Genomic DNA, 27995 nt, shown 5'->3' on the forward strand with positions numbered 1-27995 from the left:
ATCTCACAGAAGTGCCACCCCCAATAATAATTTAATCAAGTCAATGAATACTGTTTAATAAATAGGCCAGAAAATTAGCTGAGAGTTTCTTGGCAGGATGCAGCGTGCGACCAAAGTCATGGAAGATTGTCCCTTGAATCACTAAGGCAAACTTTGCTGAGTGTCGTTTTACATAGAGCAGTCACATAAAAAGAGTTATAAATAGAAAAAATTCCAAAGTTCTCCCACAGACAGAGAAATCAGAAACATTAAAAAAAAAAATTGAAACAAACAAAACACATCCAACCCTCCCCCCACAGCCCATTTGCTTCAAGTTCTTGATCATACAGTACTCGACATCTTTGGATATTTTACAATATACAACTCCAAACTTCGGCCAAGAAAAAAACAAAAAGAACTAACCAGTCATCTGAAAAATTGCGTTTATAAGAAGTCATTACCTTTACAAAATAAAAACAAAAGCCCCAACACCACTGGATTCCAATTTGTTCTTTTTTTTTTTTTTTTTTTTTTTTCCTTTTTAAGTTTGGTTCAGTCCCAGTCCCTTGGCGGATGGGGGAGCATGAGCAGTGTTGGCTGGCAGGTCCCAGGAACGAGCATTGGAAATGGAGCCTGGCATCCCAGGCAGAGGCCTGAGGGGAGAGGGGCAGTGGGGATGAGCCCATTCTGTCTGGCTGGAATGGCAGTGGGGAGCACAAGGGAGGAGCCAGGGAGTCTCTTCTGGGAGTTGTGAGAGGGACAGTCTGTGGTCTTCTCTGGCCTTTTTGTTTTTTTTGTATTTGCTCAGGAAAAAGCCAAGGCGATCGGAAGAGCCAAGTCTCTTGCAGCCACAGCTCAGGGACTGGGGACTCCAGCCCTGGGCCCTCCGGGGGATGCCCTGTCCTCTCTGGGCTACTGAGAAACCAAAGCAAACTCAGCAAGAAAAAGAAGGGAGGGAGGAAAAGGAGAGAGCAGTCAGGAAGGCACCCGGCCAGCAGAGTTCTCTTCCTTCTCAGGACCTGCCACCAACCCCAGAGCCAGGAGAGTGAGGGACATCTTATCTCAAAACTCTCCAAGCCCCAAAGGCCTCTGCCTCCTACCTTGAGTTCTTTTCTCAAAAGAGGGGAGGGGTCAAACATGGCAGCTTCATCTGGGAGGGTGGAGGAAGGGAACGAGGGGCACAAGCACAGCAAAGGGGCCATCACCAGCAACGGCAAGGCCCAGGGAGTCCCTAACTGGAGAAGCAAAGAGATGACCCCTGGGTAACTACATAAAGTAGGCAGCTCCCAGGTGTTCAAAGCTGGCTCTAGCCCTTCAATGTTGGCCGCCAAGTCCCAAGAGATTCTGTACAGCCTTGGAGAGGGCACATGGGGCGGGACAATGCTGACTAGTGTTCCCAGGGGTCCAGACATGAACAGTGCCCTCAAGGGAAGGAGGGAAACATGGAGTCCCCAGAGCTGCCTGTGCAGGAGCCCTGGATCCACCCCAGCTCCCTCTCCCATCCTCATCTAGTTGGGCCCCATTTCTCACCTATGCTAACAGTGCTACGATCGAGGTGGAGGTGGTAAACTAAGTCCAGTAAGAGAATGTTCTCCCAGGGCCTTTGGGAGAGCAAGCCTCCTGCAGTCTCAAGGTTCTCATGGGAAGGTTGGGTGTGTATGGTGTGGGGGTCAGGGGAGGGACCTAAATCACCAACCCCCTTCATAGCACGGTGACACTGAGGCACAGAGGGTTGACCTGTCCAAGGTCACAGGATAGGAAAGAAAAAAAAATGGGACCAGACTCTAGTGGCCTGGCTCCTGGCTCTCGGAGGCCTCCTTGCCAATAAGGCCTTTGCTCTGAGTGGCCCAGAGGCGTTTCTCTAAAGGATGTCTAGAGACCAGAAAACCACCCCAGAGCAGTGCTGGGAGGGACGCCCCCATACCCGGGTGGGACTCTACCAATGTGTGTGCCCAGGACCCTGCCCTCCTTCCTGCTCCTCCTGGCCTGCCTTCCCACCAAGCAATCCCCTCCTTATAACCCTGCCTGCCCCCAAAGTGTTCCTGTGCACCCAGCAGTATGGCCCTCCTCTGTGGCTGGGCCCTGTGAGTTTCTGTGCAAGACAGAGAGACAGCCAAGAAGAGGAGGCTCTGCTCCAGGAGCTCGGGGAGGAGATGCCCATCTCAGACACCAGCAAAAGGGAGGTGGCTTCCTTGGAGGCCTGGAAAATGCCATCCTGCTAGTATGTATTTTTTGATTCTCCCTTTGTGTTTGTGAAATAAAAGTTCAGACCCACTGGGTGGGGCAGGCTGGGCCTGCTGGGAGAGGGGACAGGTCTGGCTAACTGGGGTTGACCAAGGCCAGCCTAGTTGTTGGCTTCTGAGATGGAGGCCACATGGTTGAGGCCAGCGAGCCCCGGGAGACCGGCCAGGCCTGTGGCCCAGGGGTCTGGCAGTGGGAAGTAGGGCCGCGCAGCGGCCACGTTCTCGGCCAGCGCGAAGGCCAGGAGGCCGCCGGCGTTCCTCTCGGCCTCCAGCTGCGCCCGCCCGAACAGCTTCATCTGCGTCTCCTCGAACTGCCGCTCCAGCTCCTGCAGACTCAGCGCGCCCTTGGGTGCTGCCAGGAAGTGCTTGGCGGGGCTGGGGCCCGGGAGGCACACGGCGGCGCCGCCCAGGTGGCCGCCCACCTCGCCCAGCGCAGGCGGCATCACGAAGGTCGCCTTCTCCGGCGCTGGGCCGCCGGGCCCAAAGAGCAGGCTGGCGGCCCTCCAGGCGGCGGGTTTGCGGCCGCGCCGGGGCCGGGCCATGCGGCAGCTCTGGCGCTTGATGTGGCGGTGCAGGTGGTCGGAGCGCGTGAAGCTCTTGTAGCAGAACTCGCACTGGTAGGGCCGCACGCCCGTGTGGATGCGCATGTGGTTCTTGAGGTCGTAGTTGTGCACAAACTTGGCGTTGCAGTGAATGCACAGGTAGGGCCGCTCCCCTGTGTGCTTCCGCATGTGGATCTTGAGCTTGTCCTGCCTGCAATGCAGAACCGGGAGTCAGTCCCTGCGAGGAACACGGGGGTCACTCTTCAGGGCCCTTTGTTTTCCCGTCCTCCAGAACCGGCTAAGGCTCCCTGTTGCCATGGTGTCAAACCCCAGGAATGGTGCCCATGCTAGGATCTACCTTCAGTGAAAGCCGCAGACTTCTGCCCCTACTCCCAACAGGTGTAGCTACTCACCTGGCTTAGAGGGATGGGGAAGGAGGGAAGGAGCTGTGTCCTGGAGGACAACCTCCCAACTCCTTTTACACAGTACAGAGTAATAAATCGCCCACAGTTTATGAGGGGCCTGTCTTAATACTGGAAAATAGATTTTCTGGGGAGATATGTATTCCCAAATTGGCATCCGGGTCCTAGCCCTCTGATGTGCAGCAACTCCTCCGGATGCTGGATCATACCTGAATCTCACACCCTCTCCTGTCAAGCAACAGCCTTCCTTCTGGGTTCAGCCTCCCACATGGTCTGCAGGTCCCAGTCCCAGCCCAATCCACAGGCTGTTGAGGTCTGTCACTAATCTGGAGGCTCTGGAGCCCCGGCACACCTCCCTCAGGCCTCCTGCACTATGGTTTCTTGTCCTAAGCCCTGGGCTCTCTCCTCTTTGTCTGTAGACAATTTCGGGGTTTACAAAGGAGCCAGGTGCAGCAGGAATGCAGCCTAATCTCCAGCGAAGCTTTCGGGATTTAGGAGTTATTATTCAGAGGTAAGGTATGGTATAGGTGGGGCTCCTCTGGGGGTCTGGGAGCTCCTGCTCTATCCGCAGACCCACACCCGTTTGCTGGGTGATCTTAAGCAAGTTATGTAACCTCTCTGTGCAGAGCAGAATTTAGGGCCAGACATCAATCCCCAGAGCTGATGGAGAGTCTGGGTTTGTGTGAGCTACAGTCAACACACCTCCTGGTGGTCTTGAAAGGAAAACTGACATCCTGGGTTGTTTTCCTAAGGACTGAGTGCTCAGCAAAGCAGTTTAAGGAGTCTTTCAGGCTGGCCAAGGTGGAGGAGCCTGGAGGCAGGAAGTCCTCTCGGGATTATTTTGTAGTTTTTCCCAGCTGGCCAGGAGGTCAGGAAACTTGCATATGGTCTCCCACCTCCTCCCTGCAGGTGTGGCTTGGGTGGAGTCTCTGCATGTAATTTCAGGCCCAGCTTTGAGGTCAGAGCAGATGTGTCCTCCCTAAAATGACCAGATTTAAACCACCCTTGGTATAACCCCAGGATGTAGCGGGAACCTTGGTGCTCTGTGGCCACTAGAGGTCTCACTGGCTCTCGTTTGGGAAGAAAAAAAAAAAAAAGTACCCCAGGGTCGGAGGAGAGAAAAGGAGAATCTTGTGAACACTGGTGGTGGGAGGTGGACCAGAGTGGACAGGGTGACAGGGTCAGCCCTCCTTCCTGTGCTCACTGGAGGGCTGGAGGGCCCCTGGGAGGCGGGGAGGGAGAGGGTGTGTGGGTAGGGCAGGAAGTGGGAGGAAGAGGTTCCGTGAGTCTCCTCCACACACCAGACCCTCCTCTCTCCCACAACCCACCAGCCCTCCCTGCTGTGACTGCTGTGACTGCTGCCCCCAGCTGCACTGCAACCCAGACCGTTGAAGATTTGAGCAGAGGGGGCTTTCCAGGGCATCCAGGCCCTCGGGTCCACACTTGGGTGTTGCATGAGAACCAGTATCGAGACTTGACGTGACAGAGTGCCGGTGCCTCCCAAAGCTCCTGGCTCAGCTCTGGGCTGGAGGAGGGGCAGAGAATTGGCATTTCTAACAAGTCGCCAGAGGCAACTTGCAGGTTGCTGCTGGTGGTCCACAGACCCGCAGTGAGCCCCACTGGCCTCAGTAAATCCTTCACTCTGTCGGTGGGCACACTGCGGCCCCGTGAGGGGAACGGGCCAAGATCACCGGAGGGTAATGGCAGAGCTGGAGACTAGAACTCAGGCCCAGGGCCAGGGCCTTTTTCCTCACCACTGCACTGAGACCTGGGCAAAAATGTAGGGATGGGGCACAGAGAGCCATTTCTAGCCCATGGTGGTGCTTTCAATGCACTCTACAAATTCACCCAGGATCTGATGGCAGCATGGGTGGAAGGAGGACTCTCCGCCTCACCAGGCCTGGCAAAGGGCTGCACTCAGAATCGTCAAGCTCTAAATACGTCATCTCATTTAGTCCTCCCCACAGCATCAGGGCATGTGTGTATGTGGGTACATATATCCTACTATACGCACAAACAGATGTGTATACATATATGCACACAAACAGGTGCGTATGTATGTATTTTAAAATCACTATGACACATAATTCATAGAATTGCTTCTTTGAGTCACTGTCAAACAACAAATGATGAAAACGGCAAATCCTCAAATGTCTAGGGCCTCCCTAGAAATATCTATAACTTCTCCCAAACTTCTCACTAGGGCATCCAAAATAAACCAGTGGCAATGGGAGGTGTCTCCATGTCCTTTGTTGAGTACCTGCTCTGGGCAGGGGACTACACTACTGTGGTGACCCTGGAAGGTTGCTATTCGGAGGCAAAATATTGTCACCATGAGGACGCCTGGCCTGCAGCCTCTGAGGGCTCCTCAGAAGTGCACACTGCAACAGTGGAAAGAAGGCAGGGCAGGTGGGACTCTCCACTGGACAGTCCAGAGAGCAGGGGCAAGGGGTCAGGACAAGCTAGTCCTGGAAACAATGCTAGAGATCGTGGAGCCCACCAGGAGCACTGCCCCCACGCTCAGTTTCCAAGTCTGAGTCCCGGGGTCCATTCACCTGTGTCATCAGCTGTGCACTTCCCAGAACCCTGAAAAGGTCCCAGAACCTTGAAAAGGTTCCCAGAACCAGATGGAGACCAGTTCCCTCACTTCCAAGATAAGAAAATCAAGGACCATCAGGGAAATGGCATTCTAAGGTCACACAATCTTCTTCGTGGGATGACCTTTCTGTGTGGATGTCATGTCAGGTGGCTTGGCAGAGCTTGGCCTGGGCCAGGAATGCCCCAGAGAGCCAGACCAGGTTCCTTCACTGTCTTGGACCTGTTTCCTGACCTGTAAAACAGGAGCCAGTCTGTACCATTTGACTTCTGGTATTCCAAGAGTGTTTGCATCTGAGGAATGGGCTTTGAAGAATTTCTTTCCTGTCCTATTTTGGCTGGTTGGCTCCATGCAGGAAGTTGTTCTACCCTTGCTTCCCCATGAATTTGGCCTGTGTATGAGTTCCGCTGGCATATACTCAACTATGGATCTCAGACAGTGGGCTCTTAGCTACCCCTTCCTGGTGTCCAACATCAACCTCCCAGGTTCCCTCTCCACTGGCCTAGGTGCTAACTTATCCCTTAGCTTGGAGTTTAAAATTCCTCATAAACTCTCTCCGCTCCACTTGCAGCATCCCCCACCCCAGCACTGAGCCCAGGTGCTGCGTGGATTATGCTGTTCTCCCAGGCCACCCTCCAGCCAGCTTTGTATCATGGAACTATTGCCTGCAGAACTGGACTGTCGGTCCCCCACTACAGAACCGGCCACTGGATGGAGGCTCTGGTGAACCCTGGCTCCTTTCCCTGGGGCCTGTCTGGTGTTTGCACACTGATGCTCCATCCTGGCCGCCCTCTCTGAAGGCCAAGGCCAGGTGCCAGTGTGCTCCTTCCTTCCCAGTCCCACGCTCCTCGTTTCAGCCCTCCACCACCCTGCACCTGCCCTGCTAGGATGTTTCATGCTCCAAATCTCGCCTCCACCCCCCCAAATGCTTTGAGGTCAAACTCAAGTGTGGTCTCACCCTATCCACCCAGGGCTGTTGCTCAGATCCCTGACTTTCCATGCACCTGTTGCCTAACCATGGCTCCTCCAGGCAGGTAACCTGAGGGATAAAGTGGGAGCAACGAGAAAAGATGAGGTGGCAGTGGCTCTTTTTCTGTCCCCTGGTGGTCAGTATTGCCCTCCCAGCAGGTCAAGAGCCAAGGAGGACCCAGACTCCACACATGCATTGCCTGTGGTCCCTGCTCCAACATCCAGCACTCCTGATAGATGAGAACAGCTATCCAGAGGCTGTCTTGGCCAGGACCACCTTTACTTTCCACGTGTGTGCTGTTTCCAGGACGAGGGCCACTGTGTGTGAAGATCCCTTGCATGCACACAGTCACTGCTCATCCCTGTCCCCCCATGCCCAGCCCTCTTGCTAGAATCAGAGGCAGCAAGTAATACGAATTCATGGGCAAGGAAGCAGTGATCCCTAACAAGTGCAGAGAGGGTCCAAAGCTCATGGAATGTCTCTCAGTACCAATTGTCCCATGGCTCAGGCGCCTACTGTGGCTGGCCATTCTGCCTTGTCTCCCTGGAGCCTATGAAGTCCCTGTTACCATGATGCTTGTGAGGAAGCAGAGGCAAAGCGAGGTGTAGTAATGTCTTCTCAGCTTCCCACATCTTGGGCAATATCGAAATGGAATCAGGAAACTGGGAGTGACTTAGGGGACACCTATCCACACGCTCAGGTTTCACCTGGGAAACAGAGGCCCAAAGAGGGTGAGGTGACACAGCTAGCAGAAGAACCAGGCCCCGAACCTGAGTCTCCCGGTAACCACCTGGTGCTCTTTCCAAAGTCCCACAATCCCACTGAGCCCTGCATGCACGGTTATTCCTGAAGCCTTCACCCAGCACCTGACCCTCGTTCTCCTCCTCTTCACATCCTTCCACTTCCCTGCATCAGAGGCCCAGCCAAGGTCACAGGCGACCAAGCTCCATCTGCAGCCCCGCTTCCAGCTCACTGTCAGGAAAGTTGGGCGAGTCCTCGGGAGACTTCCAGAAAGGTCCCAGTCAGGGTGATGTCTCCACTCGACTTCCTGGTTACCTGATGGTCTGAGACAACCTCTCTTCCGGCTAGCCCTGCTAATGACATTATCTTATCTTAACAAGGTTCCCAGGGCTGCCAGGAGGGAGCCGGCTGGAAAGAGAGTCAGGGAAGAGAAAGCAGGAGGGTTGGCAGCTGCCCAGGGGTAGAGGGTGGTCAGCGTTCGGCTAGCGCTGCAGGCTGGGTGGGGGTGGGGGGTGCTGGAGTCTAAAAGTGGCCACCTTTGGGGATGTTGGAGGGGATTATGAGAAAATGGTTCATCACGGAGTAAATTCGTACAGAGTGGAGGTTGTCCATCCTTTCCCAGGATGGCATGTCCTCTGTGGGACCTCCGTTGTGTCCGGGCCAGTCTCCTCATCTTGCACTTTTCTGTCTCCACTTCTTTTCTGGCAGACACACCTGGGACACCTGTATGAGCCACACTGTGCATGGGGCTGCAGGAGGGAGATGGCCTATCCACTCTGTAAAAGTTCCTGGCAGAAGGTCAGGTGAGGTAGGAGGAAGGTCCCCATGGCCTGCCATCAGGGACCTATGTGGCAGGGAGTGAGAGGAGGCAGTGCAGAGGCCACACTGGCAGTGATGGCTGCAGATGGGGCAACAAGGTGAGCAGGGGTCACCACCTGCAGTTACTGCAGACAGAGAAATGCCACCAAGCACAGCAATGTCCCTTCTTATCCTCCCTGGGCCACATGCTCCCTGTTCTTCAGGGGCCATCCTAGTTGCTGCCTCTGGCGGAGCCCCACAGTCCTTACATTTGGTCCCTGGCTGCCACACTCTCTGGGAGTAGAGGGTGAAGAACTCTTGGGGAGGGGGCTGGGGTGATCTAGGTCCAGACTACCACTGACCTTGGCCTGAGCTGTTTCTCTGTCCTGAGTCTGACCTGAGAGGGATGGGTTTGGGCAGGAGCCGTCTTTCTGTCCAGCACAGACACCAGCCTTTCTTAGGAAGGAAATGGTGTCCTTGGATCAGGCCCCTGTCCCTTGCTCTCACCCAGGGAACGAGCTCCTGAGGACTCCCCAATGAACACAGACTTGGGCCCTGGCACGGGAGGAGGCACTCAGAGCCCAGTGACTTCCGGGGGACCACAGCTAGGAGCGGGCAGCAGGGGCCTGTAGAAACGGCTTGGGTGAAGCCCGAGATGCCCTGCCTAGGGGTATTTTATATCTAGAACAGATTGATGGTGAGACAACTGGTGGGACAGGCCAAAATCTAGAGCTACCTAAAAGGTAAGGTTCCTGACACCAAGGAACAGACAACACCATGGTGGGGAGAACCTCCTCTCAGAGGCTCAGAGAATGAGAGCAACAGGCAGGGCCTCAGGGGTGGTAGGGACTCTGTTGACGGGACCTGCACCCCTTTCCCTTGGTGTGACGGCTGAAAGCATGAGGAATGGTGCCCACAGGGTGTGGGCATTCTGGGAATTGGCATTTGGGAGGCATAACTCAGAGCCTGGGCCAAAGGGCCATAGGACAAATGAGAGGTGGGTCTGAGGAGCTGGACTCTTCCCGGCATTGAGGAGGGAGGAAACTGGGCTGGGCCAGAGGCTGGAGCTCCGCTGCAGCTTAGGAAGGACTCCACCTCCAGGTGGGGAAACTGTCCAAGAGGAGGCCTGGAGGGCAGTGTCCGTCCCTCCCAGCCTCCGTGGGGGCCAGCCTAGGCTTGGCCTCACAAGGAACTATGGGAATTCCAGTGGCCTCTGCGCAGAGCCTCCAGGTGGGCAGGAAGGGGAAGGTGTTATGGATCATGCAGGGACTCGGCCAAAAAGCAGGTCCCCGTGGAAGACCAGCAAGGGGACTTGGCCTCAGAGAGGAAGGTGTCAACCTGGAGAGGCCAGGAGTGGGACTCTTAGAGGACAGGAAGGAATCTTTGCAGGACAGCCCTGGAGAGGGAGCAGGAAGCAAAGGAGCAGCGGTTCTGAGGAATGCGGTGGGGAGGGGCCAGGAGCCGGCAGCATGGCAGCCGCAGCCCACGCCCCTGATGAGAGGCGACCCAGAAAAACCTCCACCCCTCCTGCCCGCTGACCCCGGGCTTTCTATGCTCCTGGGAGAGGGGGCCCCAAAGCTTGTCTGCTCTTTTTCCGGAGGGTCAGGGCACAGTGGGAACCAAGTGAGGGGAGTCTGGCGGGGGCTGGAATGCAGCTGCAGCAGCTGGAGCCAGGCCTGGGGCCCAGATGCTGTCCTGCAGAGCAGGAGGAGCAGGAGTAACCCGAGGGCTGGCAGGGCAGAGGGCCGAGTGGCCGGAACTGCCCCAGGGCTGAGGTGGCCTGGAGGAGTAGGAAGACTGCAGACACAGGGGTCACCCTAAGTGACCATCAGGAATATGCTGGGTGGGAGCATTCTGGAACAAAATGCATCTCCCATACAAAACAGCATCGCTGCTCAAACCAGGAGGCCTACTCCCAGAGAATATTCCAGTGTCCCAGAGAGGGTGAGAAGTCTGCAGTGACTGACCAAGTTTAAAACTTTCCCTAGGGAAGTCAGGGCCCACAGACTGGCCAGACCCGGGCGAACCTCACAGGAGCCTGAGGTGAGAAAGGCCTAGAGGGGAGGGGATGGGGAAGGAAAGGAGCAGGGGACTCTGAGTGCCAGGTGGGCTCATTGTGTGGTACCCTGAGACACATATCCCATTGAAGTCATTGGCCTGAGTGTCCCCTGAAGGGAGAGGTGTTCCCAGAGTCCAGCCATCTGCCAAGGGACAGGCACAGGAAGTTAGGGAGGAGGAGCTGGCTGGGCAGAGGGTGCTCCAGGCTGATTCATGGCTGGCTTTGCAGATCTGGTCTGTCTTTGAAGTTGTTCCTGGGGCTGGGAGACTCAGGCTGGAGCAAGGCCCTTGCTGAAGATGAGTGAATTGTGCTTGAGTTTGGCCTCCCTCTGAGTTCTGGTTCACCGCCTTCCTGTCACCTGTGCTTTGGTTAACACCGTGTTTGGGTGTTCTAGCCTGCCCTCTGGGGTGAGCGAAGTCAGGAGAAGGCAGGGGTGAGGAGTGGGGGCTGCACTGCCCACACGGCATCAGCTCAGGAGCTTTGGGTCCAGATGCTCTGTGGAGTTACAGGGTCGGAAAGCCCTGAGGTCAGCATTGGCAGGTGGCTGGGCCCACAGCAGTGAGCTGCTAAGAGGAAGGGGACACATCCTGCAGATTTCCCCTCCACTGTGACCTGGAGGCATCTGGGGCAGATTCTGTTTGGGGTTTCCCTCACAGAAGCAGCTGTGAGCAGGACCCCAAAGCCCCTTTGGAAGCCATCGGTGGTGTCCTTCAAAGTCTCAGGGCTGTTTCAGCAATGCCACTGCTATTGCAACAGATTTCTGAAACCCTTCTCTGGCAACTCTAAACTGAGTTCCCACCCAAGTCGCCCAACAACCAGTCTCATCACTTTATAGGGCCCATCTTGGTTTTCTTCCTGGAAAAGCACAGTCCTTCACTCAATATCCACCTCGAATCAAAAATTTCACTCTGTCCTCAAAGGCCAAAGCTTTGGGACCACTGAGAAAAATCAAAGGAATGAGCCCCCAATAACCCCCAAAGGCACATTTCCAAAAGAATGTGGGGTGATGGTGGTGACATTCAAATAAGTGGGGGGCTGTCAAGGCAAGCTCTTTAGGGGACAGTGCAGAGGGGAAGGACCTGGTCTAGTAAATCCTGGTTGCAGGATAGGTATCACCAGGGTCTGTCTACATCCAGCACACTGAAGTGACCAAACCCCGGGGCCAGGCCACTTATCCAAGCTTCTGCACTGAGGACATGACTGAGAAGATCAGTCTCACACTAGGGAGCAACAATGGCACCAAACAAAACAGGAAAGACAGTAGAATGAATCGGACATCACTTTCCTATGGTCGTGTGAATACATGACCAGGGTAACTCCACATCGTGTACAACCACAAGGATAGGAAGTTACACTCCATGTATGTAAGATATTGCAAAATACATTCTACTGTCATGTAGAACTAAAAAGAACAATTTTTTTTTTAAAAAGAAGGAAAAAGCAATGGTACCAACAAGCTGTATATTCCAAAAACGAGGCCTTTCAAAACCTAGCAGCAGACAGAGCTGACCTCATATCATCTCATCTGTCAGTTTTGAGCACAAAAGTTGCACAGAGAAAGTACATGACACATGTTTGCTGAATTGGGATGGTGTCCCTGAGAGGCCAAAAATTTACAGTGTGTTGATTCCCAATCGTACAACAGCATAAAGCTATGTTTCTTCCAACATGGAAAGGCAAAGGAGAGAATATACAGGGAGGCCTGTCCTGTAAGGATGAAGGAAGGGTCACAGGGGTCTCTGCAGTCTCCTGGCCACAGACTTTGATGTCATTCATGGACTGGGGTTCCAGTTTCCTGTCATTTTCCAGGTGCACTTACAAGGGGCCAGCTAGGCACAGGGAGGTGGGCTATAAACAAAGGTGACAGTGCTTGCCTGTGTTCCCAAGGCCCTTCGTGTTCAGGACATGCTTAATGAAGGGGAGCTGCAGCTTGTCCAAATGAAATGCCGGAGCTGCAGCCCTCTGGGGAGCTCCAGCCTGGGTTCCATGGATTTGCAGTGGGAAAGGAGACAGGGAGGCCAAGCAAACCAGGTGCTGAGGTCCCTCAACCCAGCTGGGCCCTGACCTGTCTCATGTCTTATATTTCCACCTAATACTGTATTTGAGAACATATTTTAGCTCCCAAATAGGGTTTGGAAGTCAAGGTACCGGGTAATGCTTAGCATCCTGCCTAGCAATGAACTTAACACATGTCAAGGATCTAGCTGGGGCTCTCTCTCCATCCCAGCCTTCCATGCCTCTCTTTGCTGTCATCCCCTGGCCTCTGGCCCTGTCCCCAGCACCCTGCACCCTGCCCTCACTGCAGCTGCGCACCTGGTGAAGCGGACTTCGCAGATGTTGCACATATATGGCTTCTCCCCGGTGTGGGTCCTCATGTGCCGTGGCAGTTTCCCGGCCCCCATGATGACTTTGTGGCAGATGGGGCATTGCTGAGATGCCTTGGGCTTCAGCTTGCGCTCCTCCACCAGTGGCCAGGGTGGGAAGAGGCTCCCCAGGTGGGTGGCACTCAGGAAGTTGAGATAGGCACCGTAGTCGTTCTCTGCCTTGATGGGGCCCAGCGGCCCCCCAGGCAGGTCAGGGAACATGTCCTTGAAGAAGTCGCTGGGGAAGGGTGGTGGCGGGGGTGGGGGCAGCTCTTCCTTCTCCTCCTCCTTGATCTTCCGGTTCTTGATGACCAAATCCAGTGGCCCACTGTCCATCGGCTGCTCAGGCAGCTGGGCAAAGGCACCAAAGTCCCCTGGCCAGATGTGTGGGAAGAAGTCCGGGGCAAATGGAGATAAGGAGGGTCTCCTGTCAGGGATGTTGGCTTTGGGGTACAGGTTCTCCCTCAGCAGAGATTCGATGGAGAAGTCCCGGATCACCCCTAGATGGCCAGGGCTGCCAGCCTGGAAGGAATCGGGGAAGTCCCTGGGTGTGTCTGAATAGGCCTTCTCCGTGAGATGGTCCGACTTGGAGGGGCTTTGGTGGCAGTTGATGTCCTGGGGGTCAGGCAAGTTTTCTTGGTCAGCAAAGTCCTCTGTGTCGTCATCGTCCTCCTCCTCTTCCTCCTCCTCCTCCTCCTCATCCTCCTCATCATCGTCGTCCTCGTCGTCGTCGTCGTCCTCCTTGTCGTCCTCCTCGCCGCCGTCGCCGCCCGGCTCCATGATCTCCAGGCACACGTTCACGATGCACTGGATCTCCAGCATCCTGGCGGCATTGAGGATGTGCTTGACGTTGGAGGCGGTGATGGTGAGCGTGGAGGTGTAGGCGAACTCCAGGATGGCGGCCAGCGCCTCGGGCTGGACGAAGTCGATCTCGTACACGTAGGGCTGGCTGGCCAGGCTGCCGGCCGTGAAGAGCTTCTTGAAGTACTTGCTGCAGGCGGCCAGGACGGAGCGGTGCGTGCGGTACTCCTGCTCCTGCACCACCAGGAGCACGTCGCAGAGCAGACCATCGTGCCGCTGCTCGTTGAGGCTGCACAGCACCTCGCTGCTGTGGTTGGGGAAGGGAATGCCGATGAGCTCGTCAATGCCACTGGCCATGTTCTCAGCCAGAGCCCTGCGGGACACGGAGAGGGAGTCGGGTTAGCGAGCACAGCCAGGGAGGAGGACTCGGTTGGAGCTCTGGACCCCCTGCTCCCCGGCACCCTCTGCTTGGCTGAAGGCTCCCCTGCGGTAGGAAGCCAGCCCTCCTCTCAGCTTTGCCAAAGCTCACCTGCAACCCCCAGCCCAGCTCAAGCTGCAGCTGTTCTCTGTGCCCTAGGACTCTGGGAGCTAGTATCTGGCCAGTGGGCGTCAGCTGCTTAGCAAAGGCCACAGGGCTCCTCGCAGGTTCCATTCACCAAATTTCACTTTGTCAAGGGAATACCAGCATGAACAACCTCCTGAAAGTCAGCTGTTCTGTATGCTCGGGCATGGTGTCCACCTCCCACACAAGGTCCCCGGGGTGCTTCTGCTGACTGGTTGTTTCCCAAGTCCTCAGACTCCATAGCAGACTCACATTTTGCACTGGCTATCAGGAAGTTTAAGACCAATTTTATGGTCCATTATCAGCAAGTGAATGGGGCCTCACCGCATCTGTTTAGTCTCCCGCCCCTACTCTTGGCTTCACTGTAGGTGATGGACTTTCCTTTCGTTTGCAAATCTTGATCTCTTTTTCCTTTAAAACTAACATCTTATATATGTATGTCTGCTTCTCTTATAAATAAACATTTGAAAATCAATGTAGATGCAAGTGCATTGCTAATTAATTTATCATGTCTGTATTCTGTTAGCCTCCCATTTTTATAAACCCCCGAGGGAAGAATCCTCTTCTGAGACTCCTGTCATTATGGGTGGTCCCGCATGATGGATGGTTTGACTTGGCATTTTCAACCGTAGGGTGGTGTCAGAGTGCACCCCTTCCACCACTGTTTTCCACTTTCAGCACAGTATTCAATGAATTACCCGAGACATTCGACACTTGATTATAAAATAGCTTTGTATGAGAGGACCCTGCCCACCGCTGTAGGCTAATGTAAGGTTGGGGGGGGCCAGGTTGAGCTATGTTGTCTAGTACATCAGGTGCAGTACGTGCATTTTGACTTAAATATTTTTAACTTATAATGCATTTATTGGGATGGAGCCCCATCATAGGCAAGGAACATCTGAATATATGTTTAGTTTGAAGTGTGGCCAGTGGTGATCACCAGGAGAGAGGAGGACAGCACAGAGGTTGACTAGGTCCCCTCCTGTCTGGAAGTACAAATCCCAGACTGTTGACATTTGCAATCTGATAAAAATTGATTCATGCCAGAGCAAGAACTGAAAGGGGCCCGTGGATAAATCCTAGCACTGGCCTGATCCTTATCTTGGTACACATTAAAATGAGCAGAAAAGAAAAAGAAAGACTTGTAAGCCCCATATGTCAGTGGGATCCCCATAGCTCTGGGGATCCCCACACATGTGTCTTCTGGGAACTTCAGCCCAGATGGCAGAGGGAGGGTAAGGGAGGAGTGAGAGGTGCCAGGCTTATCATGAAGATGCTCAGAGAGCTGGTGGGCATGCAGGGTGCTGGGTGCTCCTCCCCCAGCCTCTCCATCACTGGGCAGCCTGGACCTTCCTAGGCAATCCCACTGGGTCAGCGCTCAGGAGGTCTCCCAGAGCTAAGGCTCTTGCTTTCTACCTTCTTATCTTTAAAAGGATCAGAGACCCCACTTGCCATGCCCTTGGTCCCTCAATAGCCATTGGGTACTCTCCCTGTGCCAGGCACTGTCCTGTGCTCTAAGGATGGATGCACAGAGAGCAAACCTAGAAGGCCCCTGCTGTGACCAGGCATGGTAACTGTGATGATAAGAGAGCATGCTCCACTAAAGAGGGCATACAGAAGTCATCTTATTTGAAAGATGTTCCTCATTATTAGTCATCACAGAAGTGCAACTTAGAACCACAATAAGCTATTGCTACATACCTATTAAAGTGGCTAAAGCTTTAAATAGTGGAAACACCAAATGTTGGTGTGGATGTGAAGGTGGATCACTCACACATTGCTGGTAGAAATGCAAAATGGCCACTCTGGAAAATATATGGCAGAAAACCAAATATGTCACTACCATAAGACCCAGTAACTGCATTCTTGGGCATTTACCCCAGAGAAATGAAAACTTTGGTCCACACAATAACCTCCACACAAATGTACATAGCTGCTTTATGTTACCAGTCAATAACTGGAAACAACCCAGATGCCCTCCAACAGGTGAGTGGGTGAGCACACCACAGTGCATGCAGACCACGGGTCAGCAGAGAGGAGGAGCATGCAGGACTCTCCATGGGATCATGCTGAGCAAAACCTGCAGGGACCTGAAGGACTCTCCATGGGATCATGCTGAGCAAAACAAGACCGTCCCATTGGCTACACAGTGCATGATTCCACTTATGTGACATTTTGGGTATGACAATATTACAGAAATGAAGAGTTAAGTGGTTGCCAGGGGCTCTGGTGGGGGTGCTGGTGGGAGAAGAGTAGGCGTGGCTATAAGGGCCACAGGAGGGGGTCTCCTGGTGCTGGAAATGCCCGGAATCTTGACTGTATTCATGTCAGTACTATGGTTTTGCAAGATGTTTCTACTGGGGAAACTGAGCAAAGGGTATATGGGATGTCTCTGTATTGTCTTTCACAAGTGCATGTGAACTACCAACTAACTCAAAATAAAAAGTTTAATTTTAAAAATCAAATGATAGAAACGCACCTAAATCAATCAATCATGCCCCCCACCCTGATGTCTACCTATCTTCTATCTACTGCAGGATGAGATGGGGGCATGGCAGGAACTACTTTATCCTGGGAGGTCAGTGGAGGCTTCCTGGAGGAAGCATCATTGGAGTTGAGACCTAGAAGATGAGAAGGACCCAGCCATGGGACACTGTGGGGAACAGGGTGGGAAGACCCACCAAGGTGCTCTTGGTCTGGGATCACTCCATTTTTGACTGCTGACAAATCTACTTCTGTATTTCTCTGGTGGCTCAGATGGGCCATGTCTATGCCCATCCCCCAGGGCTTGTATGGGACTTGCCTGTCCTTTGCTCTGACCAGAGACGGTGTCCCCAGGCCATATGCTTCAATGGGCTGTGCTGCCAAAAGAGATGTGGGGCTGCCTCCCTCCATCTAGAGTGGAAACAAACTCTTAGGGGCTCCCTCCTTTCCCTGCACCCCATGGCCTGATCCCCACTCTAGCAGGGGGAGCTGGAGGAACTAGGGCAGCCTGCGCAGCTGAATACCAGGTGACTTTCAGGACCACTCTGCCCCAAGAGGGTGGCCTTGTGGGCAGCTGGACTGGAGGCCAGTGGGCTGCCTCTCTGGGACCTGGATCAGAGGGGTGCTCAAGTTTGAACTACATTTAATTTTGAATGTGTGGAGTCAGAAGCAGAATGACCTTCTAAGCAGTGAGCAAGGGCACCTGAGGACACCTGTCCTTGGACCCCAGCTCTGCTTCAGATATTGAAGACCTGGGAGGACTAGGAGGAGAGGGCAGGTCCCCGGGTCAGCACCTTCTCTCTTTGGGCCAAGTGCTGGCCCTGAACACACGTTCCCAGATGAGGTGCCGGGATCCCCATCTGCCCTCAGCCCTCCTCAGTCTTTACACACTGGGATCTAGAACCCGCTGTGATCAGACTCCTGCTATCCAGACGAGGGGTGGGGTGCAAGGATCTGAGCTCCAGCTCCTGCTTCTGGCAGCAAGGGTAACCCCAGTTGTTTCTGCTGTCACTCGGTGAGTGACCTGGACTGTGGGTGATTGAGAGGGATACCTCTATGGCAGAGGGTGGGAGCACTGGGGACAGCCAGAGTTGGGTGGTCCTGCCTTCCAGGGAGGCTAAACAGGCAGGGGCAATGGCTGGCTGAAGCCCCCAGGCAGCCTCGGGGGTGCAGGGTGAAGACATTCGGACCCCCAGGCTCCTGATCTGCGCTTTCCAGTCTTGGGGAGGCTTCTTCTCGGAGGCCTAGACAGAGCTGCTGTTTCTCTGGGCAGTGTCCCTGCCCTGTGGCAGTGGTAAGGCTCGCCTGGGAGAAGAGGAGGAGGGGAGGAAGGAAAGGAGGCTACGACTCAAAAGACCTTCTCTGTTCCACCTTCTGAAAACAGCCGTGTTTGCCACTTACGTGGATGGGGTAGCTGGCCACAAGACTCCCCTTCCATGTGTCCCAAATGTACCTCTGTGCCCCTACTCTTCAATTCCCAAACATAAATTCTGTTCTCAGCCTTCAAGACTGCTCACGCTGGGTTCTTGCCTCCAACAAATACACCTCCAGGACTCCACATCCCACCCACACTCCAAGGTCCCACTCAGATGACCACTTCTCCAACCCTCAGTTCGGATGCTCAGTCTCTCCAGCCTTTGGTCTCCTGAATATTTGGTAATCCCTGTCATTTATTTGGTTCTGTCTTGTACTATAACTTGTTCTATGCATGTCTGGGCATCTCTGCTAGATTGTAAGCTTCTTGAGGGCAGATATTACCATTAAATGCTGGCGTTCAGCAGGTGAAGGTCTATGGCAAGGGCTGTCCTTAGCCATGCTAAAATTACTGTTGTGTGCGTTGTTCACTGTACAATGTTACTACATCTGTTAGGAGACTGTGGTGGCATATTCAAAGATGGTCCCTGTGATTCTTACCTCTTAGTGGCAAGGTTTCATGCCTTTGTGACCTGTGTGACCAATAGTATCTATGGAAGTGGTGATATGTGGCACCTCTGGGGTGGGGTCAGGAAAGACATCATTGTTTCAACTTTGCTCTCTGTTGGATCATTCATTCTGGAGAAACTAGTAGCCATGTTGGGAGGATGCTCAAGCAGCCATCTGGAGAAGACCATGAGGCATAGAACTGAGACCTGCCAACAGCCAACACCTGCTTTTCAGCTGTGTGAGTAAACATCTTTTGAGTGGCTCTTCCAATAGCATTAGACCTTCTGATAATGGCAGCCCTGACTACAGCCTCATGAGATCCATGGAACCAGAGCTGCAGAACTAGTGAGACAATAAATGTTTATTCTTGCTTTAAACCACTAAGTTTCAGTTATTTGTTATGCAGAAATAGATATCTGACACAGGGCACTGCTCATTTCGCAGACATTATAGATTTGTGATATTTATCATGACAATTTTCTGGCAGATGGCAGGTTAATGTCTCAGCCTAACAAAATCAGCATATTACAACGTTTCAGTAGATGAAAGCGAATTTATTGAGGAGGTGAGTTTTTTTCTAGTTCCCACAAAGCCACACTGTGGGAAGCAGGGTCCTGAATGTCAGAGTGGCCTTCTCCTCCGAGTGTCTGTGAGTGGAATGCCCCTTCCACTATTAGGTAAAAAGCCAAGGTCAGTAAAACCCCAGGGAATTAGTTCTTTATGGGGAGCTGAGTTTTATTGCTTGCCAGGCACTTATTCTTTTAAAGATGACGATGTTTGAAAACCCTTCTTTTGGAAAATTCCTTAGGCTTTTCACTGCCTTTTGAAGCAGAGGAGTCAGAACCCTTTGGTGCTCTGTCTCACTGCATGATGACTGTGTCCAAGCCCACTGAAGTGTCTACCCTACACTAAATGCCCCATCTCTGAGCTTCTGGAGCAAAATCTACTTGGCATCTGGAATCAGGAAACCATAGCTGTGTGCTTTTTAGGAGGCCCCTCCACCTCTCTGGGCTTCTGTATTCTCATCCTGTCATTGGATGTTTGTGAGAAATCTGATAACACATGCATGCACGTCATTGTGACCAAGAAGAACTCGAGGAGGGGTAACAGGCCCTGGTCACCCTGGACTTGAAGGCTGGTCTTCCCAGCAGCAACTTCTCACTGTGTCTTGGTTTGTGGTCTTTGTTCCATTCCTGGAGGAACAGATGTAACCATGGTAGCTAGGGGTTGTTTTTCCAGGCAAGAGACTAACCCCAGGGCAGGGGCTGGGAGGGGTGCGCTGTGGTCTGAAGGCAGGCGGGAGCTGCTTCACTGTTTCATTGTCTCTCTGGGAAGAAGCACCTCCACCCTGTGCTCTGGGAGCTTCCCTGGTGACCCTAAGATTCCCATGCCCTGATGGGGCCAGCAGACTTCAGTGTCCCAAAGCGGGTGCCATGCCCCTCCCCGCCTTCCCGCCCAAGCCTTCCACCCCCTTCCCTCTCATCGTCCCAGCCAGGGTAGTCTGTCTCCAAGAATAACATGCACAGGGAAAAAAAATTAAACATTCAGGCACACACACACACACACACACACACACACACCAAAACCCTCTCCACAGCTTGTAGAGGCTTGATGCAAAATATAACCTCTAGAAAGAAGGGGATAGAAAATACATGTACAGTAGATCAAATAAAGGTGAAAGAAGGAAAGAGCAGAAGAGGAGCTCAGACAAGGAGGAAAGAGGAAAGGGGAAGCGTGCCAGTGGGGTGGTATGCCATTCTTAGGTATGGCCACCATTGAAGAGGACACAAGGCCTAACTTAGCATGCCCTTCCACTATGGTGGTGGAAAGTTCTGGAACCCAGGCAGGTCCAAGTAACTTTGTCTGACAAACACAGGGCCTTGGATTCTCCCACTGTAAAATGAGAGACTCTGCTCTTCACAGAGAGACCTGTGTTCCCTTCTCTCGCTTCCGTGGGGTCAGCAAGGCAGCCAGCATTTACAATCATCATCAGTACTAGCTACCAGTACCAAGCACTTCTCACATGGCAGTCATCAAACCTCTGACGCTTCCTCAACTAGCACACCTCTGGAAGGTGGGCATCTTTACCAGGACCTCCAAAGCATGAGTAAACAGGTAGAGAGAGGCCAAGGGATGTGCCCAAGAAGACCCAGCCAGGGAGTATCCAAGCCAGGATTTGAACCCTGATGCTTTTGGTGCCAGAGCCCACCTTCCTGCCCCTTCACCATGCCGCTGCCTCCTAATTCCACCTTGGGGACAGAGGGATTTGAATCCCCCTGAAGCCTGGCTCTTACTTCAGGGTTTGAGCAGAGCCAGGCCTGAGGGATGCATACCAGGGGACCGAGGCTCACGAGGCGGGTAACCAAAGGGGGATGGAGAGGAGCGGAGTGAAAAGAGGTGTGGACAGGCCCTGGACCCTGTGGGTGGGGCACCAGGGCAGGCAGCCAGGAGCAGGGCCTCCCCTGAGCTATGGAGGATAGAGAGGATTTTGTTGGACACAGTGGCAGGAGGGACCTACCCATATCATTATAATCTGGAATGCTTTGGATTTCCAAAATTTCTTCCAAAAATATATTCCACCTGGAACCCCTAAATGGGATCACACCAAAGCACCTGGGGTTGACGGAGAGCAGATCAGGGTGAGGGCCCTGCTCTCAGACAGCCTGGTCTGTCTCGTCAGATGGCCTCTGGGCCTTGGCACCTGGCCTCCTTGAGCCTGTTTTCCTCCTCTGTGCAGTGAGGATGTGTCTACCTCACAGTGAGGCTGTACGCATCAAGTACCTCCTGGTCCATAACAGGCGCTCACCTAATGTGAGCAATTATAAAGTCTAGGAAGGACACAGGCCCCTAACAGTTGTCTTGGCAGGATGGGACCATATCAGGAACCAATGTGCCTTCTGCACAGTTTTGTGGAGATCTAGGCTATCTGAGTACCTCTCCCAGAGACACTCTGAGAACGGCCATGTGTAGGGTATCATGCTCTTCTCAAACCTCCTGTCTCAAACACTTCTAACCCAATGAGGCAGCAAGACTTGCAAAAAATTATGTCCATTTTACAGATGAGGAAAATGAGGCCCAGAGAGGAGCTGTGCCCAGGGTCACACAGTGAATTAACATGAGAGGCAGAACAAGAACTAGGGTGTTTTAAAGCCCAAAGCCCTGTGCCTCCTGTTAGATTGTGGTGCCCCCAGTTCGGAGCAGGGCTGCCTGGCTAGTGGAAGGCCCGTGTTCTCGGTTTCTCTAGAAACATGGGAAGCAGGTGTGGACAGGTCACATCCTCCTGCGGTCCTTGGTTTGACTATCTGGGAAACGGGAGGAGCCGCAGGATGTGTGAGTGGACTCGACTTGGGTAATTGGTAAGAGCCATCTGCCCTGAGAGATGACGTCCCAGAGCAGGGTCTGTTCCTTCTATGTCTGTACCATTCCAGAATGCCATCAGGCAGGACCTGGTGGACTCTGAATAAATGAGATTGGTTCAAATAAACCAGGGGATAGTTCTGTCATCACAACTGGTGGCAAGATGGTCCCCACATTCAAACACAGCTCTGTCATTCACAGTTCATCTCATCCTTACTGCTGGTATTATGATCCCTGTTTGATGAAGATCAGAAAGGCTCAGTGACCTGCCCCAAGTCACACAGTTAGAAAACAGCAGAGCAGGGACCTGCTTTCTGCTTGAATACCATCGCCTTCTTGTCCTCTGTGGCTGCCTTGGTGGTGTGATTTTCAAGATAATTCTATTGCTATGATTCACAATTCCAGCGCCTCCCTGAATCTTGCTCAGTTCAGCATATCTGGGGCTCGGATGGGGTTTCCATCTGCCAAATCCCCAGGGCAGGCTGGGCCCAGCTGGCAGGCTCTCACTGCCCAGGGATCAGCCCCACCCTGTCTCCAGCCCCCAGCTCCCCTTGCCCAGGCCTGGAGCCTCAAGCCACCTGGTGGGATTAGTGGCTGTGGAGGGAGTGGGCGCAGTGCTGGTCAGGGCGGGTGGGGTGTGGGTTTCCTTTCCAGAGCTGGGAACGAGGCTGGGCCGCAGCTACCTGTCTTCTGAGCAGGTCTTTCTCCCCTGTGATCAGTAGGCTCTGAAACCCATAAGCGGGGATGGGCCAGGTGGGACAGAGGGAGAGCAGCCTGGTCCAAGCCTCTGGCCAGCCTCTGCCTCCGCTGGGCATGCTCCACCCCAACCTTGGCTGTTTCCCCAAGCACGGTGGCAACACCCCTTGACCCCAGAATGCCCCTGAGCCTCTGCCGCCCTACAGGCCTGGGAGGCTGGGCAGGGCTACTTCAACTTCTAGCCTGTGTCCTGACTACCGCAAGCATCCCTGGCAGAGTGCCACACTGGGTAAAGCCAGCCCCACCTGCTCTGCCACCCTGCCAGGACATGCTTAGAGTCTGCGGGCCCCAGCTCAGTCGGGTCCCACGCAGCCCGTCAGGGTTTCTGTGACACTGGCTCTGAGCTTCTTTTGCTCTGCCAAAGGCGACGACCGTCCAGATGTTCCCTTGCACCCTCCTCCATCTCTCGTGCAGGCCCTCCCCATCTCACTGAAGCCTGCACCCTCCTCCTCTCCGCACCCCATGAGGCTGGTCCCCTCTCTTATCCTCAGGACAAGACCTGTGAAGGCAGAAACCAGACCTGGGAAGTAGGCACTCCTGGGCTCTTGTCCCAACCACAGACAGATTTTCCATGGGGGTCTTAGGGTTTCCTCTCGGGGGGCCCTCAGGTTCACTCTTCTGTTAGGTCCCAAGTTAACGATGGCACGAGCTTGCTGAGCTTCACCTTCAGAACTTATTCACTTCCACTTTTCTCCATATGCTTTTCTAGGGGCCTGTCAGCCCCACCCCCGCCCCACCCCCATCACCTCCTCTCCCACCCGCTCCATCTCCTCCCACACCGGCATCTGTTGGCCGGTCAGATGGTGTCCCTCCAAGCTGCGTTCTTTAAGTATTTATTCATCCTGTATTTATTAGAGGGTGTGGAGCGGGAGGGAGGTTTGTTTTCTTTCAAGAAAAATTGTACACCTTTTTCTTTATGTTCAAGATAAAGGATTTACTACTTGCATTTATTACAGGCGATTTCCTGAGCCAGAAAACTCCTTGGGAGCCTTATTAAACCTTATTAAACCACTGAAAATTTAGATAATAAAATAAATCACTCATCTCCCATAAACAGCACTAGGCCACGCATTACTGAGTTTCAGAAACCCAGCTGCCCCTGGCTGCTTCTCGGGAGGTGTCCCCGCCTGGGCTGCAGTGGGTGACCCCCTGCAGCCTGCAGTGGCACAAACACAACTCACTGGAGTTTGGGGACATACGTCAGCCCACCGAAGAGCCCTGTTCTTTGTAATCTTTCTGCCCTGCTGGACCACCTCTGCAGAGGCATGGAAATCGCTAGCTCTTTGAGGGGATGTGTGGACACGTGGGTTACACGGTGCTACATTTAGCACTTCCTGGGGATACTCGAGCCTCTGTTCTGGAGGCACCAAGGTAGCTGCACAGCTGGCCAGCCTCTAGGTGCCCCGCGCCTGCATGCCACGCGAGACACCTCTGCCCCGTGCCTTGACCCCCAGAGCTGTGGCCAGGGCTCCAGAAGCTAACTCCATGCTGCGGAGCCTGGGGATTTTACCCAGGGAGGAAGGGAGAGTGGCACCAAGTGAGTGTGTCCCAGCCGGAGCACAGAAGGGCCAAGAGCATGAGGAGCGAAGGCTGGGACATGCCCAGGCGTGCAGTTAGCAGCGAGGGGCTCGAACCTTCCAGATCAGGATGAAAACCCGAGCTGTTCTGCAACCGACTAATGGTGTGACCTTGGACTGGCCGAGTCCCTCTTGGAGTTTCAGTTTCTTCTTTAGTGTCCTCCAGCTAATCCACTTAAGTATTTTGGGTCCAGGACAGATCCTTGGTCAAGGTCATGAACAGCTCTACTGTGGATGTCTTGGAGCTGTTGTGCTGGAATGTATACTTCCTGTGACCCTGACTCTGCCCCTGCCTCCACCCCAGGCCCTGACGGGTCACACAGGAACGTAAGTGTGGGCTTTCAGAGGGCAGATGCTCCACGGTCAAGGAAGCGCTGTTATTGGCCACACCAGGTGGAGTGATGGAGACTGGACAGGCAGCTGTGTTTCCTCACCCTGAGTGGACAAGGGAGAGGAGGACTACAGGTCCCTCTCCCCTGAGTGGCCAAGGGTGTCACAGAGCTAGGGATGGCTGCTTCTCCAGAATGTGCACGTGTTCATTATGGACAACCTCAGAACCCTGTGCAGGACAGCGGGAACAAACGGGGACCATCCAGACACAGTGCTGATGGTAAGGATGCTTGGCAGACGCCGCGTAGGGGACAGAGGGCTTCAGTCCCAGATGCCTCCCACTTTGAGTCAAACTGGTGACTGAGATGCACTGAGTGCCCTCAGAGCCAGTCACTGTCCTAAATGTCTGATGTGGGTTCTCTCATTTTATCCTCTCCAGAATGTCATGAGTAGCTGTTGTCATCACTGTCACCTCAGGTTTCAAATGTGGAAGCTGAGGGAGAACTGACACTGGGGGCCAAGCAGCCGGGCTCCGGGGCTCCAAGGACTCCGCCATGTCGCCTCTCCTGTCTGTGGTGTTTGCCTGGTTTGCTGAGTGTGTGAAACAGGGATGTGACGGACGGGTCTCCTGCCCTTAAAGCCCCACAGACGAGTGGCAGAGAGACAGGTCAAGACCCCATAAGACTGCTAGGTCCAAAGGTTTGGACAGGCACCTGGGGTCAGAGGGCAGGGGCTTGCTGGGTTTAGGGAGGGGACTCCACCAAAGAAGTGAGACCCCCATGCACCCAGGGGGCAGGGAGCCGGACCTTCCAGCAAGGGGACAGCATGTGCTAAGTGAGGCACAGGGGCTGAGAAAGCAGGGTATGTACAGACAGATATGCAAGGGAGTTTGGGGTGCTGGGTTCCAAGGGTGGGTTCAGAGACAGATGAGCCAGGGGCAAGAGCTGGAAGGGCAGCAGCCCCTGGGGGAGGATGGGAAGGTGAAGCAGGGAGATACTGGGCCTCCCAAGCATTTGGACTCCATTAAAGAGGCCACAGAAGGTTCTGGATGGGAAAGGAATCTGCTTGGGCCTGCATGTGAGGAAGGTATCAGCAACAAGCAGTCCTGGAAGGGGTGGGAAGGCAGCCAGCAGCCAGTGAGGAGATTGTGTCTTCTGACCCATATGCTGGCCTCCATTATTCAAGGCTACTCCCCTGCCCTTCTCCTGCCCTAGACCTCTGTGTGGGATCGGCTGGGAGGCCCCCGTGGGGTGGCAGCTGTGGGAGGAAGGAGCTCCCACAGTGCAAGGCCTGTCACAAGCGTGAGATGTGCTGATATGCCTTGGCCCTTGGAAAGCACTTCGGCCTCCCAGCGTGGCCCGGATCAGGGTCCCAGCCTGATGGCCTCAAGATTCCAACTCTGCCTGTGTTTTCCCAAGGAAGCAAAACCTCAAGTTGTCTCAGAGTTTGCACTTTTCTTCTAAGCAAATGCCATCCACCACGAGAACCGCCTCGTTTGGCATTTGGCTGGGAAAGAACACACTGGAAGCTTACAATTTTCAGGCTTAATTGCACAGTTACATCTAATATTATTATATAGAACTTTTATTGCAGGAAGAAAGTCCAAGCATTTCCTCTTCCTATTTATACTCAAGCCCAATCTCTTCTCTGCTGGAATTTCTCCCTTGTCCACTGTAGAAGCAGAGGGATGTTTGGTGCCAGGACAGTTTTCCAAAGAAAGGGTGATTAGGAACTCATTTGCCACAATATTGTGGAATATCAGTCGATGAAGAAATGCGATCACTCACCCACCCACCATGCTTTTGACCTGGCTTTAGACCTTACAAAATGCCCTATACCTGCTTTTGGGGGGACTTCGGCCTTCACTGAGCAGGGAAGACTAACCCACAGCAAGATATCATAGAGCAACGGAGCCAGTGAGGAATCTGATATGGCAGGGTCCTGCAATCAGGGATACAGAGGTTATTAAGTCTCAGGTGTACCTGGGTGGGCCTCAAATGCCTGGACATGGTCATGGAGAAACTGCTGATGGTACACAGGAAGGCTATCCCTTCTCTCAATGTTGGGTGCACATCTTAGGCGACAGGAGCCAACCTTCTCTCTGTAGACACTACCCCCAGTCTCAGGAGCTCAGCACCAAGGACCAGACTCTCTTATGACCTCCATGGAGAACACTTCACCTCTCAGCCCCTTACAGAATCACCACCCCCAACCCAACACTCCCACCCTGCTTTGGCCACCATCGGTAGTTCATTTGCTCTGAGATATTTGGTCTGCAGACAATCAAAAATTACAGTGAAAATATTCCCAAGCCATGAGAATCTCCATCCCTGCCACCAGCCCAAGGAAGACTGAGTGATCCATGAATGAGCCAGAATGGGTATAGGAATTCCCTCCCACCTAAGATGCCTGTTTCCCCTTTAAAGTCTCAAGATCAGAAGTGTTGAATAAGAAATATGAGGTTAAAAAGTTAGAAAAGGGTTGGAAAAAAAAAAAACCTACACTATTTGCAGATGGTATGATTGGGTACTTTCCTATACAAATAACAGACAGGTTCAAAAAAATGTCAGAAGACCCCATGTTCTTGGCAATGAAAATAGAAACAACACCTAGAAGAAGGTCAGAAGAAATGTGCGAGGTCCACACCAAGAAAGTTCTAAAACCCAACAGACGTGCTTTTTAAAAAGACTTACATCAATAGAAAGACATCCCCTGTTCTTGGATAGGGAGCTGTGATATTGTAATGCCAATCCCCCTAACTTATTGAATAAATGTAATACGATCCCTATAAAAATATCAACCAGAATTTCTATTGAAATTAGATAAGCTGATTCTAAAGTTCATATAGAAAAATAAGCCTTTAAGAATATCCAAGAAACTTTTGAAACAGATGATTAATAGGAACAGGGAGACTAGCCCAGACTAACCTCCCAGGTACGAAAACATTAGAAAGCCATAAAAATAAAATATTTGGTACTAGATTATGAGCAGATCAATAGAAAGTCATGGCACACCATAAATAGACTCACATAAACTCATACGCATATGAATTTAGCATGTTATTCAGGTAGATTTTCAATTTTTGTTTTAAGATGAATTTTTCAATAGATGGGATTGGGACAACTGACCAATTGTGTAGAAAATAACACAAATCAAAATAAAAGTTGGATTCCTCCCTCACTCCTTATACCAAAACAAACAACACATATAGCAAATGTTCAAAAGTTTTATAAAAACAAGAAAATATTGAAGTTATTATTATTTTTAATTATTTGTGTGTGTGTGTGGGATTGACCCAGGGATACTTTATTACTGAGTTGCTTGCCGAGCCCTTTGTTATTTTTAGTTTTTGAGACAGAGTCTCCCTAAGTTGCCCAGACTGGACTCAAACTTGCAATCCTCCTGCCGCAGCTTCCCAAATAACTGGGATTACAGGAGTGCACCCCCACGCCTGGCCTAGAGAGTTATTTTATAATCACAAAGGGCAAATGC

The 27995-nt window shown here is 52.9% G+C and overlaps 1 protein-coding gene across 3 annotated transcripts in view; it reads right to left on the minus strand.

Moving 5' to 3' along the window:
• Positions 1-405: 405 nt before the first annotated feature.
• Zbtb7c (zinc finger and BTB domain containing 7C) overlaps positions 406-27995 on the minus strand; it is a 326309-nt gene continuing 298719 nt past the window's right edge. For all 3 annotated transcript variants that reach the window (XM_047526755.1, XM_047526756.1, XM_047526754.1), the window contains 2 exons: positions 12664-13887; positions 406-2975 (listed from right to left, as the gene is read on the minus strand). In XM_047526755.1, coding sequence (XP_047382711.1) covers positions 2324-2975; positions 12664-13871 — 1860 coding nt within the window. In that variant the 5' untranslated portion in view covers positions 13872-13887 and the 3' untranslated portion in view covers positions 406-2323. The remainder of the gene's footprint in view (positions 2976-12663; positions 13888-27995) is intronic.

This window comes from Sciurus carolinensis, chromosome 15, assembly GCF_902686445.1.
Source record: "Sciurus carolinensis chromosome 15, mSciCar1.2, whole genome shotgun sequence".
In the NCBI taxonomy this organism is placed as follows: Eukaryota; Metazoa; Chordata; class Mammalia; order Rodentia; family Sciuridae; genus Sciurus; species Sciurus carolinensis.